Below are 17634 nucleotides of genomic sequence, written 5' to 3' on the forward strand. Positions count from 1 at the left end.
TTCTTGCAAGGCATCCATCAGTAACTTCCAAAGTGTGGCCATATACTGGTACCGACAGAAACCGGCCAAGGCTTAGAGCGTCTAATGCATGTCATTTCTACTTCGCGTCAGCGCGCTGCAGATGGGAAGGACAGGAAATTTGAGGCAAGTAAAAACTTTAGGGCTTCCACATCAACTTTGAAAATAAATTTCTTAAAGACAGAAGATGAAACTAGGTACTACTGTTCCTATGGCTACCGCACAGTGCAAGAGTCACCAGGGGAACCCATACAAGAACCATGCCCAGGTCTGTTGCTCAACAACCTGGAGGTGTCTCACCTGGGTGCCCAGCCTGAGCCTCCAATCCCCAGCATTCCTGGGGCTTTCCAGGAAGGCATCTCAGCTCTGCTTGCCCAGTGAGTCCCACAAGAGTCAGCAATGAAGGAACAAAGGAAGGATGAATTGTCACTATTTGTCTTGATCCCCCAAGTCATAGTATCATCCAGGTATTTATTAATTGACTGTACAGAAATTTTCAGTACCTGAGTGGCTTCCAAAGGAGGCAAGAAGGGCTCCTATTCCACGTGCACATGTGACATGTACACATCTTTATTACTTTCCCATTCTTTTTTGTGCCCATCTTAGGGCTTAAACTCAGGGCCTGGGCATTGTCCCTGAGCTTTGTTTCCCTCAGTACTAGTGTTCTACCACTCAAGCCACAGTCCTACTTCCAGTTTTCTGCTGGTTAATTGGAGACAAGACTTTCACAGACTTTTCTGCCTGGGATGGCTTTGAGCCTCGATCCTCATGTCTCAGCTTCCTGAGTAGCTAGGATTATAGGAGTGAGACACTGGCACCCGGCCATATTTGCCTATCCTTTATATTAGCATCAATCAGTTGTACAAGGGACTTTCATTTCAACTTGTCCATGCAGGCATAAAATTTACCTTGATCAGACGCATCCCCTTAAGCTCTCTCCTCATTCCTCTTCCCCTCTTTCTGGCTTCATTGCTCCATTTTCACATGTATACATAGAGCATTTGACCACATTCACCTTCCTTCACTTTTTCCACTGACCTGCTCTGCTCCCACTGCTACCTACACCTCAGAGAGGCACAGTTTCATCTTCCTGTCACTCATTTTTTAGTTGCATATTAACTATTCAGAGGAGCGTCTCACATGTAAATACAGAATTTAATTTGATTGACATCTCTCTACTCCCCTTTTCTGGACCCCCAGCTCTCCCAATTATTCAACAGCTCTTAGTGAGTTTGGTTTTGCCATCTTTACTGTTTGTGCCCTAACATTCTCTTTCCCTCTTCTACTTCTAAGCCCCTCCACAATTACAATGATATTCTATACATATGATCCAGTGTGGGCAGCCATATATGTTAATCTTTGAGGTCTAGCATGCACATATGAGAACAAAACATCATTGGAGGTTTTCACAGGTGTGTAGTAACCACACAACTTTTACTGGTACCCTGGGGCCTTTGTGGAGAAAAACAGTGACTATTGTAAGTGCCCAACCCACCCTCCAGGGAATGTGAAAGACCATCGTACAAACACTATGTCTGAAAAACAGGAAGAAAATCAGTCTAGACCCAGGGCTCAGAGACAGGACAAAGCAAGCCCAGCTTCTGACAAGTATCCAGAAGAGATTTGAAAAGAAAAATAAAAACTCAGGCATAAGAGGGTCAGATAATAAAAAAGAAAGATATCACCTGTTTTCTTTATCTACAGAGAAAACACAAGCCAGCAAACAAAAAATAATTATCAACTATCCTTGTTTATTTTGAGATGGCTAGTCAGGTGGTTGAGATTTTCAAGGAATTGTGGGAAATAATATTAAATGTAAAACAATAATGATTTCCCTCTCAGCTCTCGAAAGTATATTTTATAACTAGGTAGACTGGGAAGGTAGACTAGGTAGACTGCCTAGTGGCAAGAGTGCTTGCCTCGAATACATGAAGCCCTGGGTTCGATTCCCCAGCACCACATATATAGAAAATGGCCAGAGGTGGCGCTGAGGCCAGAGTGCTAGCCTTGAGCAAAAAGAAGCCAGGGACAGTGCTCAGGCCCTGAGTTCGAGGCCCAGGACTAGCCAAAAAACAAACAAACAAACAAACAAATAAAATACATTTCTTCTCAGAATTAGGGCAATATTGCTCCTGAAAACTAAATTAACATGGAACAGAGTTGGAGACAGAAGATGTCATCGTGTCTCTCACACCTCCCCCAATTCCAAGCCTTGCAGGAGGAGCTTCAGTCTGCTGCCCCTTCACCAGGGTGCTCCTGGGACACAGAGGGTGGGGACTGGACAGCCATCATGGAGCTCCTTGCCCTGCATTCCCTAGAGAGCAGAATGGAATCAACCTGACCCCTCCTCTCTCCCTGACAAGTAGGAATACTGGCCATTGCACAGGGCAGAACCGGGCTCACTTCCTTCTCCTCAGATCTCAGCATCTGGATCTTGCTGGAGAGAATCAAATGATCACCCATCAAGTTGGCTACCGCTCCCAGGGTCCTCTCCCCTGGGATTCTGCATATGCATCTGCTCAGGGCCACACCAGCCATTAATCCCCAGCTGCCGTGTCCGAAACCACTTCCATCTAACTCTTCTCATCTTGGTGATAATCTTTTGACATTGGTCCAGTTAATTCTTTCAGAGATAAGGAAACAGATGCTTTGTACTCAGGGGTTATGAGTTATTGAGGGACTTGGTACCTTGATTCAGTCTTTGAAATACAGGTGGTAAACATTTGCCATCTTGTGTCTGGTTACCACAGCTAAAGAAAAAACTAGGATTCTTTTTTTTCATGGAGTGAGATGACTCAATATAGGGTAGTGTGGGAATATAAACATTTGGGGACCCCTTAATGACAAGAACTTCTGGTTACAACTTAGACTTTGTTTTGTAGAACTCTGACAAATATTTTGTGAGGAGATAGTGAGAAATCCATTACAAAATCTCTCATGGTTAAAAAATAACAGCAATGAGAGAAATCTGTTGATACATTGATTAGAAAAGCCAGCTTCCATGGTGTTCTTAGAGGCATGTGGTGGGCCCCTTTCCTGTCTGTAGGCCTGAGGTCTGTGTTCAGAACGCTGCTCCCTCTTTCTTTATCAGAACCCAGATTTGAGATAGCCCTGAGTGTCTTCTTCTGGTGGGGCACCTCACGAGCCCCATTTGTCAGTCTCTTCCTGGGACAAGAGCTGGCAAGATGCAGCTCCTGCTAGGGGTGGTCTGGGCAGCCTTCGCGTGTACCTGTGAGCGTTTTCATTTCTTCTCACTCACTGAAGGATAGGATAGAAAGCAGAGACAGTTAGGGCTCCCCCATCCCCAGCTAGCCAGGTGGAGGACACTGCATGTCATTCCTCTATACTGACAAACCCCACATTTCCCTGGAATTCTCAAGAAAAAAATATGCAAACCTGTGTGTGGCACAAAGAGGGAGCAAGAAAAGTGCCACCTTCATGAACTGCACAAATTTAGCAAGCTCCAAAATTTCCCATTTTTCCTCTTTTCTCTTCTTCTTTCAGATACAAATGGAGACCTGGTCTTGCCCCAGCTGGCACCCCACATCACTAAGAAAGAGGGAACTACGGCATTTCTGGAATGCCGAATGAAGATGGTGAGGGCCAAGGAGAATGTGTACATCCACTGGTACCGACAGAAGCCAGGGCAGCCTCTGGCACGGATCCTGTGCATTTCCTCCAATGACAATGTCATCTACGAGGAAGGCATTAGTGAGCGAAGATTTGAAGCTAGGAGGCGGCCAAGCGACCTATCCTCCAGCCTCAGGATCCATCACCTGGCAGAGGAAGATACGGGCACGTACTTCTGTGCATGCTGGGATGCACTCTAGCCAAACCCTGAACTGTCACGGAACGAAAACCCTATGGGTGAGTCTTACCATGCAGACCACTGGCCCCGCCTGCCACCCTGTTCCATACACCTGGCCATGGGCCACAGAGCCCTGCTCTTCTAAACCTGTGTTCTGAGCAGGGCCTCAGTGAAAAGCCAAGGACCTGTGTGCAATTCTTCCTCCATTAGGAGCTGCATTGCTTCTCTTCTCCCTCTGCCCCTATGGTGCCTTTTGTAAACATCCTGGGTGGTCTCTGCCTCCCTATCCACAGGAAGTATCCTGGACAGAAGTCACCCACTATCCAGTGTCCATCCAGTGCTTTGTTGACTGAGTGAATGAGTGAATGAATGAATGATGGGGCGGATAAGGCCTTTTGGATAAGACAGGTATGACGTTCTTCTCCCTACTGGAACTCACCGACAAAGTAGCCTCAGAAAGTTACTTGAATTTTCTTTCTGGCTTCTGAATCTGTCATGGGCACAGCATGACTAGACAGAGTTGCTGTGGTCTCCCTGAAGTCCTGCCTGAACATTATTAGCCTTGTGTTCAACATATCTTGTTATCTTTCCCATGAGGACTTCATTACATCTCTGAACCACCTCAGCTCAAACTAGATCTTAGCAACTCAGAGAACCCCATCTACATTGCCCCCTCTCTCATTCTGAAACAAGGATTATGTCTGGGATAAGAGCAGAGGTAATGGAAGGAAGGATACTTTTCCTCTAACGGTGCTTTACTTGCAACAGAAAACAGTCTCACTGTGTCAAAAATCACACTGGTTCTCTTATGTGTACATGCTGTGTACTTAAGGCAAAATCTGGTAAAACTAGCTATAAAATGCACATGGTACTGTAGAAGAATTTGGAATGACTCATTTATTTATTTTTTACTGTATATTGTAATGTTGCCTTTTATTCATCTCATGATAGGTGTGCTTGGTTAAAGCTCTTATAAAATATGAGACAAAACATAATACTCAGGGAGTGAAAAAGACATCCTCGAGTCAATATTTGAATGGCAACAGAAAGTCAATTACTCCCAAGAGGATAGTAAGTCTGTAGTGTGGTCACAGAGGAGTTTCAGTGGAGTCCTCCAGGATCAGATAGTTTCTTTATACCAAGGACATGATGGAATGACTTTATGATGCATTTTTCTATCCAGGACCTTGCATTGGCCTAAAAACCAGTGTTCACTCCTCTTTCCTCTAGAAATCCAAGGCTGCCACTGCCTCTGAGGTCCTTTCTCTAATCCTTGTAGTAGCAAATCAACCAGCCACAGGCAATGCTAACCCTATGGATTTTCCTTCTGTCTTTGGCTTGGGTTGGTAGACTGATTTTTACATTTTCTTCCCCTTTCATGATCAGCATACCTAGTATAACTGTATTAATTTCTCAGACTTCTCTTCCTTGCTCTTCAGATGGAGACTCCAACATGAGACTATCTCAAAATCAGTTCTCTTTTACCAGAGCACCACACAGGACAGCACACATAAGCTGCAAGTCCTCTGGGGTCCCCTTTCAGAGTGTAATTGTGTACTGGTACCACAGGAAAGAATGGGAGCTCCTTAGAAGAGTCCTCTATGGCTCAACAAAGAATTCCAAACTAGACAAGCCAGAGCTCCTGCCTGGAGAGATTGGAAAGAAAGACAATAGTATCTTTCACCTGATCATTATTAATAAGATTGTCATGGCAGATGAAGCTGCCTATTTCTGTGCCTGCTGGGATTCCATGGTGTCACAGAGTCACAAAGGACTATAAGAAAAGCTTCCTGTCACAACCTTTGATCCATGACCAGGGCCAAGCAGTCATAGTGAACACTTCTACTCTCGCTCATACGTTAATGGGTGTTAGAATGAGTGTGGGCTGAGACGGGCTCCTGGGGACAGGGTTATCCCACAGCTCTCACTCGGAGGAGGGAAATGGGTGAGCAAATGGCTTGTCCCAATTTAGTGACCACACAGGCCTCTGTGTGGTGTCTCTTTGTGCCTCTCTGGTGGTATGCTAAACTTCTTATAGCCACATCCCATTTTTTTAAAAAGCGAGGGATGGCAATGGTGCTGTGTCTTCCCAAGTGATGCTCTGAGGAGCAGTCAGGCCTGATGTGGACTAACACATGACTATCCCTCTGCTGGGAAGGGAAGAGGATGAAGGCTGGCAGCCAATGAGGTCCATGCCTCATCTGTCACTAAGACAGAGGGAAATCTGCCATTGTGTTCTCCCACACCTACTTACAGCCTTTCATTTTGGGATCTTCTTCTCTTCTTCTAAAATCTTAGTACCTAAAAATATTCCGTGGCACATACACCAACCATGAGGGAATGTAGGAGACTACCTTCCTCATGAACACAAATGGCTTTGAGTAAGGAATCTGTATCTTGTGTATATGTACCATTCTTGGGGCTTGAACTTAGCACCTAGACACTGTCCCTGAGCTTTTTTACTCAAGGCTGGTACTCTACCACTTAAGCCACAGTTTTACTTCTGGTTTTTTAGTTGTTAATTGAAGGTAAGAGTCTCATGGCCTTTCCTTACTGGACTGGCTTCAAACCACAATCCTCACATCTCAGCCTCCTGAGTAGCTGGGATGACAGGTGTGAGCCACCAGTGCCCAGCAGGAATCTGTACCTTTATGGGAGATAGAATTTTATAAAATTCTCTCAATCCAGGAAAAAAATCATAATATAGTATGTATTTCCTTATTTGACATCATCCTGAGAATGACTTATGATAGGAAATGATAAATTTGGCCTTACTGAAAAATAAAGACCTTGGTTCAACATTTCTTCAGTGTGTTGGTAAATTGCATTTTCAGTTACTGCAGAGGTTTCCCCCACCCTTTAATTGTGAAGAAGGATGTCTTGGTTTTTATGAGAACCAGAGGCATGCTTCTTTGATGCAATCTCTGAGTAGCTTTAACACAACTGAACACCTGGAAATTTAAAACTAAAATTCTCAGAATACTTTTCTTGAAATTTAGAAACTGATTGGCTAGTTCACTCAGCTTCTCTTTCTGGATCTTACCCTTTCCATCTTCTGCTGGTGTTTCTAATAATCACTGATTCATTGGAAAACAATTGAACTATTCAGTTTGTGAGGAAACTTACAGACTCAGATATCTTAACACCTATATTCAAGGACTTACCAAGGGCCCTAGAAGTTCAAGTTGCCAAGATAGAATTGTTAAACTAATGATCAATCCCATGGTGAAGTTCAGGAGATGCCTGAGATTTTTGTAGAGGCCATGAGCAGAGTGTGAAAGAACAGGCTGGATCAAAGTGTTTGGACAAGGAACTGAACTCATAGTAACTTCTGGTAAGTATTTTTTCTTCTACTTTTACTCTGTTAATGAAAATGGAATAGATGCTTTTTAGGAAAAAAGCAACTATAACTGAACTTATTTAATTCTGCCATGTTCTCTGTAAGTACTGGTTGTGCAACAGAGAACAAAAGCTACTTTCTATATAGTTTTCTTTTCTCCATCTCAGTAATCAGAGTGAAATTCTACATTTAAAATGCATATATAGAAGAGAGCCTTGGAGTAGAAATAAAAGCACTATGTGGGCCAGATCTCTAGATTACGGGCATAATTAGTTATTTCCAAGATACTATTGTGTAGAGCGACTTATAAGTGGGAAGCCTCAAAATGGAAGTTTATCAACTGCCTCTTCTCTGTACCTTAAGATGTGACATCGTGATGCTTTATCCAGATAATCTGAAAAACTTGAATTTTTGATAGAGATCTTTTGTCCAAGAGTAGTGAAAAATTGTTACAATAATTTACTATAGAACATAAATGAATCCTACTTCTTTTTCTAAGTCCTCAGATAGTAGGCTGAGAACAGTAAAATTTTATGTGGTGACTATTGCTGTATCAAGATTTCTCAATTCACTGGGGATTGTAAATTGCAGGAAGTTGAAGCTGCATGGTCTGTGGCAAAGGTTCATAAAAAGGGTTCCTCATGGTCTTATGCCTTCATTCACTCACTATTTCAATAAATATTTATTAAATGAATTTCTGAGCTGTATACAAGTTATCAAAGTACCAAAGGAGGCATAATGCAACACTTAAGGTAGATTCATGTTCTAAATTTGGGGTTGATTGAGCCTCTCTGTGTTTTATAGCCCATAACTAACTGACAAGGCAGCAGATCCTGGGTTCATGAGCTCTTATCCTTGCTTAATTTGTGTACTACCTACAGCTTATAAAATTCATATACAAGCTGAATGTTCTTAATCCAAATCTCTGAAATTCAAAATCATCAGAGATAGTTATTATTTCTAGGTTTAAGATTTTGAGATGAGTTGGGTGTCAGTAACTCACGTCTGTAATCCTACTCAGGAGGCTAAAATCTGAGGATTGGAGTGCAAGGTTAGTCTGAGCAGTAAAGTCTGTGAGACTCTTGTCTCCAATTAACCACCAAAAATAAATAAATAAATAAAGCCAGAAATGGTGCTATGATTCAAGTGGTTGGGCTCTAGCCTTGAGCAATAAAGCTCAGGGACAGTGCCCAGATCCTGACTTCAAGCCCTAGGACTGGCACCAAAACATAATTTGGATGAGTGATATTTAATATGCATTGCATTTGGTAAAAGAATGTGACAAAATGGCCCAATAATGTAATGTTATGACACGTAAATGTTATTAGCTAAGCTTTCACAGGTCAGGTACAATAACAAATAGTTTCAAGTGCATTCTCACATTACTCAGCTGTGCACCATGATGGAGCTCATATTCCTTTTCTTCTCACAGATAACACCCTGAAGTTCCCAGAGCACCCTTTACTGTCTCATCACACACGCTCCTAGCCATGGGGGCAGTCTGGGATCCAATGGAGACTTGTCAACTCCACAGTACCTAGTGTTTAACTTATTTGGCATTACCAGAATTAAATCACATTTTCATGTCCTGAATATTTCCTCTTCTGTGTCCTGACCTTCAATACGCACTTTCTCCAGCTAACTAGCAGCTGTCTGCAAATTATTATTTGTATTTGAGCACAATGCTTATGCATACAGCTGTTGTACTGAACTTACTCATCTTTCCTATTAAGATCATAGATGTCATATTAATAAACATTTATTAACCACTCAAGACAAACTCCATAAGGTTTCTTTAATAGAACAACCAGTGACTGTGACATTCTCTTCAGTTTTATTTTCATCACATTTGTATTGCTTATACATCTTATTTGCATCATATTTGACAGAAACATTGAAACTGGTAAAAAAATCTCTATCTCAATTAAATTAAATTAAATTTCTTAGTTGCATAACTCAGAACTGCTTGCAAAATTCACACATAAGATAAACATCCTTAATCCAAAACTCTAAGATAAAAAAAAAACACAGCAGAGATACCTTGCCTCCTCATTATCTTACATCCTCATCCACTCATTTACGTAAAATGTTTCTGGTCTTAATATGTCTGACCTCAGTTCATGGTGGGGCTGTTGTAGAAATGCTCACAGGTTAGGATTCTTTCTAATAACTTCCATGGGATTAAAAAGCAATGCTTTGGAAATTGTCATAGAATTTTCAAGTCAAAGGGACCATCTCCAAGAAACAAGTCATTTAAGCAATTGTCAATAATTTACATTGAGGAACAACTCAAGCTTACATCAGTGAAAATTGGAGCCTCCAAAAGAAGTGTCTTTGTAATCTATCTAGATCCTGCCACAGGTATGAGTCACAAAATACCTACAATTACATTGAATGCATATATTCAAATGATAACTGTTATTATTTCTGTTCTAAAATTAGAGAAGTATTAATTCTAGATTATACTTGAGGCCAAGAAATGATTGATAAATGAAAATTGCTGGTGGTACTGAGAATCAAACCCAAGGCCCTGAGCTTGTTGGCAAGTGCTTTAACATGGAGCTATATTCCTAGGCCAGACAGCAACTTTCTGAAGAAGGAGATTCAGAAGGCAAATTTAGACTTTCCAACAAATGTGATGGAAGAAAACAAGCATAACCCATGCTGCCAAACAGAGGTGGCTCAATTCTTAAATTCTTATTAGATTCAAATCTAATGTGATTCCTTTGAGCTTTGTTTCAGTTTAACCTAAGCAAAGTCTGTTTTTTATGTACTTACATAGTATCAGAATATTGGTATAATTCTAAAACAAAAAAATGCTTTTCAGGTAGTGAGGAATGGTGCAATGAACATGTTTGGTCCACCACAAAGCTCATCATTACAGGCAAAATTGCTTTTAATTCTGTTAGTTAAGTGGCCACGGAAGGCAGGTGCTGGATCAAAGTTCTCAAATTTCCTGTGGTTTGCTCAGTCCTCACAGTAGAATATTCAAAACGACTGGGCAGTTTGGTGTAGGTTCTAGAAGGCTATTTTTTATGTCTTTTAACATGAAAGACAATAAGGAGTTTAAAGTGACGATGGATCGTTGGGAGATGAAGGTGTGAAAGTCCTCTCTAAAGGTAAAAACATGTAGTAGAATAAATATATTTTATTAACTGATTAAAAAAAGAACATCAAATTTTGAACTTTGATCTCTTACCATTATAAACTAGAAAAGCACTTTTTAATACACAAGTCCTTTAGCAGGATCATATAGAGTGGTCATTGCCTATAACATTCAGTTTTAGAAATGCACAATGTAATTTTCCAGCAGACCCATGAATACTACCACTGTGTCTGCACTCTGAGACTTGTAACACTCATCCACACATGGGAACCTCAGCAGGAGGGACAGGCTGATAATACTGTGTGACCCAAGCTGGCTTTGAGGACCATGTGTCATGCTATTTTCCTCTCAGTGTGCCTGTCAATGCCAGCCAAGCCAGCCATTGTAGGCTGGATTGCACATGAGCTGACTGATCATTATGAAGCTCAACTTTCTAATGCAGGCTGGAAATTCACATGTGCTATGGTGCTGAGTGGGCAAGGAGCCAGTATTTCTGCAGCAGGACTGAGGTGTTTCCAGGCACTGGTTCAGTGCTGGCTTGAGCCAGGCTCCCTTGAATGTCTCACACTCAGCTTAGATGGATGGAAGCCTAGTGAAGCTCAGCATGTGAAAGGCAGTCTTCTCGACTGGCTTAGGGAATTCCAGGCAAAAAAGAGCAAAGTAGAATACAGAGGAAGACAGATATGGACGTGTCTCCTGAAATGATGTGATCTAAATACACTCCCCAAATGCTGAATTTCTATGCACAAGAGCAGGGCTTTATTGTATGAGATTACAATGCCATGTCCCAGCACACAGCTTTCACCAGTATATTACTTCTCATAACAATGATGATGATAGTACAACATTTTATGAATGTTTAGTCAAATTAGTTTTATTCCAGATCTTGTCCACTTTGTCTCACTTCATTTCTCATAGTGATATTGAATTGATTTATATTACCATTGCTTTTGGATAAATAAAGCACACACACACACACACAAAACCCTAAAGTCGTTTGATTGTGTCAGCCACAGAACTTGTTATGAGAAAAATAAGCCAAGGACCAGAACTCTTAAGAATGCTAGGCCTTCCTGGTTCCAGTAGAGTTTGAATTCAGGATCACTAACCTAGTACATGTTTTTTTTTTTTTTTTTTTTTTTTAATACGGGTTGAGTTACTGTGGGAATATTACCAGAAAACCTTTGGTGGAGGAATAAAACTGTGGTCACAGGTGAGTATCTGAGAAAGATTAAGCATTCAAGATGATAGAGAGAAGACCACATGATCATATTGTCAATGTAGTAACAACGTTTAGCACAAGGGAACATGATGTAAGAGGAGTAAGATTTGATAGAAAAATGCTACAAGAGATTTGAGTACAAGTCCTTGTACCAAAGGCGACTAAGAAAACTGTTGGGCCACTGTTGCAATAAGCTTTGGGTTTGTGTGCTCATATAGCATGTATGGAGTGATATCACAGAAGTAATTAGCCCCGGGGATAAACTTTATTATTTCAGATAATCCTGTGAAACCACCAATAGAAGAGCCACATTCCCTTTTCTCCTGGTCAAGTGGGTGTATAAGAATCTGGGCTTTGCAGGTCAGGAAAGCTGGAGTTCTGGTTCCTTTCCTTATTGCTTAGTGAATTTGGGAGAAAATTATTTGGCTTTGTTTTTCTAATCCATAAAGTGGGACGAGAGTATGAACCCAGCAAGACTGTAGGAAAATTGAATGAGATAATGTGAATAATGAAAGCTCTCAGGGGCATTGTCCAAGCCTTACTAGGTACTCAACAAACATTCTAATTCAAATCTAAAAATGGCCAGTAACATTTCCATGGACAACAAGCTTTCCAGAATGTGCAGTACTCCCTCTAACTGCTTAAATTTAAGGTCATCTTAACATTAACTCACACAAAAAATTCAATCAGGGGCTATTTGTTTTACTTCAGGAGACTTTTATTTATGACTTACCTAGAAAAATCATACAAAAATGTGTTTAAAAGCATTGTTGTTGTTTTACATGCTTTGAATTTTAATCTTTAATCTTAGCAGATAATATCTCTAGCATCAGCATTTATCACCTGACAATTTATATTAGATTAGACTTTTGTCTATATTTATCAGAAAGCAACTTTAAACCCACAGGGAAAATGGTCAAGATATAAAACAAATAATAGTTTGTTATATATTTAAGTATGAAATAACTGTAATGTTTATTTCACAAAATGAAAAATAGAGAACACAAATTCATGTCAATGTGAAATATACTTTTAATAGAAAATACATTTGCTATATGATAAATATATAGGAATTTAATTCTTATATCTTAAAAGGCATATATCTTTGTTTAACTTAGAGTGTGTTTATTTATTCAAATGACTGTACATAAATGAATTGGGCAATATATGGCACGTTTACAATTTGTTTTAATAAAGTAGGATAGTTAACACTATGCTTCATGTAAAAATTGGTCATGAAAACACTGTTAAAAGTACATTTCAAGAAAAGATTGTATAGGATCATATCTTCAAACATTTAATAAAATGCATTATTTACTATTTACATAAAATGTACTATGTACTATTAAATTAAGAATGTAAAAAGTCCAAGATTCATTCCATCTTCAAGAGCACAAAATTTAAGGACTCTGTCTAAGGAAAGAGACAAGCAACAATGAGTAATGTGATGCTCTAACAACATTTACTAAGTTTATCAACTGATTTTCAACTTCTGATTGTGATACATGAGAAGTATACCTGTGACAGAACACAAGTTCCTAAGATGAAAAGTGGACATATCAATATGTGGAATCAAAATACAAATTATATAAATATAATGAATTGACAAATTAATTTTGTCTTTTACAACACACTTTTAAAAATGAAGTACATGGTTGGAGATATTTAGATATGTAGTATCTTGTTTTGCTCATGAAAAACAAGAATATTAACTTAAAATTAGTGTATAATGACTCAATTTTGTTAGTAGCATGCTCAATATAGTAATGTTACATAATTTCTCTTTTTTCACAAAAATAAAGAGATTTGCTATATGGACAGAAACTAAAAAGTTTATTCTTTTCTGATAAAACGAGAAACCCAATTTTTTTCTAAATTGCCTGTCAAATCAGTATAAGCACATCAGACTAGCCTAAAGAATGTTAGCAAAGCATTTGCATTTCAGTAGGAAAAGAAATTTAAAAGCATTCTTGTGCTTTTGGGCATTAAACTAAATTATATTTACAAAAATGCATATTCCAGATATAGGTGTTATGTCTTTATAGACCTTTAATGCTTGCTTATTGTTTGCTATTATGTTTGAGAGAAACTCTGGAAACATAAATATTATTATACAAAGTACACACAGACTTTAGCTAGCAGGTTAAGATAAGAAGCATTGAGGAGTTCCAAGACAGTTAAGTACATACAATCATAATTAATGTAACTAATTTTGGAACAGATACTGAGAAGCAAAAGTGGATATGCAGATACATAAGAACTCCAGCTCTAAAAAAAAAATGAACTCACATTAAATACACATGATAAAATACCCAGTTGTATTCTTAGTCATCCTTGAACTTCAAATGACATTCCAAAATAAAAATGTGGATTTGGAAAGCATTTTCTAAATTTATTTAGCATAATAGACTTAACACCAAATCATTTTGCAAAATAGTGTAAGTTTTAATAGATGTTGGAGGAAAGTTGTTTTGCTTTTCAACTGAAGGCACTGATAATTTGGAGATTTAGCTTTCACTCTTACCCACCTCTCAAACCTGGAGTTGTTCAGAGGGGAAAGTGAGGGATGGTGTAAAGACAGAGTAACTTGGAAAATGAGGACTTTTCAAACTGGGCCTGGGCTTTGACATTGAACACCAAAATCAACCTCATAAATTGCAAATACACATAAGTATAGAGTCCTGTGAAAATCGGGGATTTCGTGTAATTACAAGCAAAAATGGAAGGCAGTTGGCTGACACTGATTCCTACGAGGAGTAACACAAAGATGGTGAATGGGCTAAATGAAGAGGGCTTGCACACAATTCCAGAGCAGCAGAGTTCAAGTTCCTTGGTCAAAGTGCATGTGGGACTAAAGGAAGGCAGGGAAGTGGGTTAGAAGGGATCAAGGATCCTCATCTATCTTTCTCTGCCCTTCTCTTGCTAGCCACCATGTTAGCACACTCTACTCTCAGAAAAGGGGAATTTTTTTTTTTTTAAGATAAAAGGGTTTGTGGAGGTTGGAAGCACTGGTTTAAAATCAAATTTTACCCTAGCATGGAGAGGAAAAACCAAGTCAGATTTTACAACCGGGCTCTGCTGAGACTTTTGGACTTATTTAGTTTCTTGACACTTTTGGCATATCTATAAAGTAGGGACAATAATAATCATCTTGCAACCTATCAGGGATGCCAGGCCATGGGGGAACACTGGTTCAAGGACAACTGTTCTTTCTGGTGTTAGGTTGTTCCAGAATACACAGTATTTCAGTGTATCTAATAATACTCTTGTCTAACATTCCATTTCCTCCACAGAGAAAACCCTTCAAGAAGACATTTCTCCCAAGCCAACTATTTTTCTTCCTTCTGTTGCTGAAACAAATCTCTATAAGGCTGGCACGTATCTTTGTCTTCTTGAGAAGTTTTTCCCTGAGGTTATCAAGGTGTATTGGAAAGAAAAGGATGACAGTAAGATTCTGGAATCCCAGCAAGGAAATCCAATGAGGATGAATGATACATACATGAAGTTTAGCTGGCTAACTGTGAGTGGAAAGGCAATGAAGAAAGAACACATATGCATCGTCGAACATGAGAATAACAGAGGAGGGGTTGGTCAAGAAATTCTGTTTCCTCCAATAATGAAAGGTATGTAACACTAACATAATAGAACCTTCCAGAAAGCTTGTTTGAAAGAGAATACTCTACATTTTCTATTATATGTTCATGAAAAACAACATAACTCCTTTGAAAATGCCATTGCATTGAGTAGTAAGATAAATATTGTGGTATTTTCCCTATCAGTTCAAATGTCAGATTTGGAGAAAATAAAAAGTTGTATGATTTAAAGTTTCTCATTTTCATGTATTAATTTAAAATGTTAGGATCATAGGGTTTTTTGTGTGCTTATAGGGAATAATTGTGTGGATTCAATGTGAAAACAGCCAGCAAATCAGTAACTCTATTTTTTTGTTTGTTTGGTATATCGTGGGACTTGAACTCTGTGCCTGGTGCTTTCCCTGAGCTCTTTTTGCTCAAGGCTAGCACTTTACCAATTTGAGCCACTGCTAGTTTTCTGGTGGTTAATTGGAGATAAGAGTCTCATGGAATTTCCTTCCAGGTCTGGCTTTGAACCGTGATCCCAAGATCTCAGCCTCCTGCATAACTAAGACTACAGATGTGAGCCACCAGCACCCATTAACTATGATGAACAAATGATACAAGCCAGTTTGTAGTGTTCACATAGGATGTGTTGATAGGAAAATAGGAAAAATTCTGTGCCTTTCCAAAATGTTCTACAAAGCAAGGAAAGTGGCCTTCAATCCTGCTAAAAAAAACATAACCTATAAAGGAGTTCCAAGTTAATAAAATGTTCAGCTGAATCAGCCAGAGTATGGTGCCAACAACAACAACAAAAAAAGAATAATCTTGGCCAGTACAATATTATGCCAGGCTTGAACTTTTCTGTTTTAAAAAAGGTACGCATCACTGTTGCACAGAATTCCATGATTAAAGATTGAGTGAGGCTCATGTGTGCTCCTCTCTCCATAACTAATGCATTTCTTCTTTTGGAATTTGCAACTCAAAAAGCACAAGTGACTCAAGCCTGTCATCTTAGCTACTCAGGAGGCTGGAAGTCAGGGACTACAGCTCTATCCAGCCTGGACAGAAGACTGTGAGAGACTCCATCTTGAAAAATGACCAGCCCCAAACTAGACTGGAGGACAGGCTCATTTATTACCGTGCTAGTCAAACAAGCTAGAGGAGTAATCATGAGGCACTAACTTCAAACCTCAGTAGAGGCAGAAAAAACAACACCACCAAAAATTAAAAAAAAAATAACCCAAACCACTTTTTGTGGTAGTAGACTCCAGGCTGAATAGACTAAGGCCAAGGGGGATGGGCTTTGATGAAGGAAACGTGTTCCTCTACTAGTCACTCAGGGCCACAGCTCTGCCCAGCTCCACAGAAAGATGAAAGATTTAGCTGCTTCACAGTTCAATTAGGTCAATGAAACACAATTAGTGCATCCTTCATGAATGTCTACCACCCCAAGTACAGAAACGTAATATGTGTATGGTATTTTCTGAATTGTCCGGCCTCTCTGGTCATTCTGTATTTATTTACACACACACACACACACACACACACACACACACACACCCCTAAGTGTGAATAATTGACCAGTATTTGCTTTCATTTCTTCTAGCTTCCACCACTTCTTATTCTAGAGATTGTGTGAAAGATGAAAATGGTAAGTTTTGCCACGAGTTGATTTTTATGTCATACTCCAGCATATTTTCTGCTTTTGATCATCTTAACATTTGAACTTTGTTAGCTAAGTGAGAAAAATCAGCATGGCTGGATGTTACAGAACAGACAACGAAGTGGTATTTTAACAGAATGCATCACCATCTGGGTAAAACACTGATTCAGGTCTGGGATGACTTTCCTGACACTTCATTTATCCATGTGTCTATTGTTTCTACTGACTGAAGAAAGTGTGAGAACAAGTTAATTCTTGATTTAAAAATTTGCAAAAGAGATTCTTTTTAAGTCTCTTAGCTAATTGATACTACCATGAGATAGCATTGAGTAAATGCTTTTAACACAGAAAGTTTGGTACTTAGTTCTGCATGCAATTACTTTCTAACTCTTAGTCATGTGATGACCACATGGAGTCATCAATTTTCTGTTCTTATTCTTTCAATTCTTACTCTATTTTGGTTCAATTCTTTTTAATTCGTTTTATTATTTTTATATAGTTGTATGAATGAGTTGCCATTCAACAAAGCAGATTATGAATACAGTGCATCTTGATCAATGTCACCCAACATTATGATTCTATTCTAAAATATTCATAGAGCCAGAAATTCTCAAGCCAGAATCCTGAACTATGACAGATGGCTGTTTGGGGTGGTGAAGTGCATCAGCTTCAGAGAACCACACACTGGACTGTGAGCCAGGGTTCTTTTTTTTTTTTTTTTTTTTTTTGCCAGTCCTGGGCCTTGGACTCAGGGCCTGAGCACTGTCCCTGGCTTCTTCCCGCTCAAGGCTAGCACTCTGCCACTTGAGCCACAGCACCGCTTCTGGCCGTTTTCTGTATATGTGGTGCTGGGGAATCGAACCTAGGGCCTCGTGTATCCGAGGCAGGCACTCTTGCCA

General features: G+C 39.5%; 1 protein-coding gene across 1 annotated transcript in view; it reads left to right on the forward strand.

The window, feature by feature from the left end:
• Window positions 1-17634, forward strand: part of LOC125344670 (immunoglobulin kappa light chain) — a 19535-nt gene continuing 1901 nt past the window's right edge. The window contains 5 exon segments of the mRNA XM_048337095.1: window positions 1-286; window positions 3523-3831; window positions 7098-7160; window positions 14788-15117; window positions 16679-16723. Of these exon segments, the coding sequence (XP_048193052.1) occupies window positions 85-286; window positions 3523-3831; window positions 7098-7160; window positions 14788-15117; window positions 16679-16723 (949 nt within the window). The 5' untranslated portion in view covers window positions 1-84.

This window comes from Perognathus longimembris, chromosome 2 (genome assembly GCF_023159225.1).
Source record: "Perognathus longimembris pacificus isolate PPM17 chromosome 2, ASM2315922v1, whole genome shotgun sequence".
In the NCBI taxonomy this organism is placed as follows: Eukaryota; Metazoa; Chordata; class Mammalia; order Rodentia; family Heteromyidae; genus Perognathus; species Perognathus longimembris.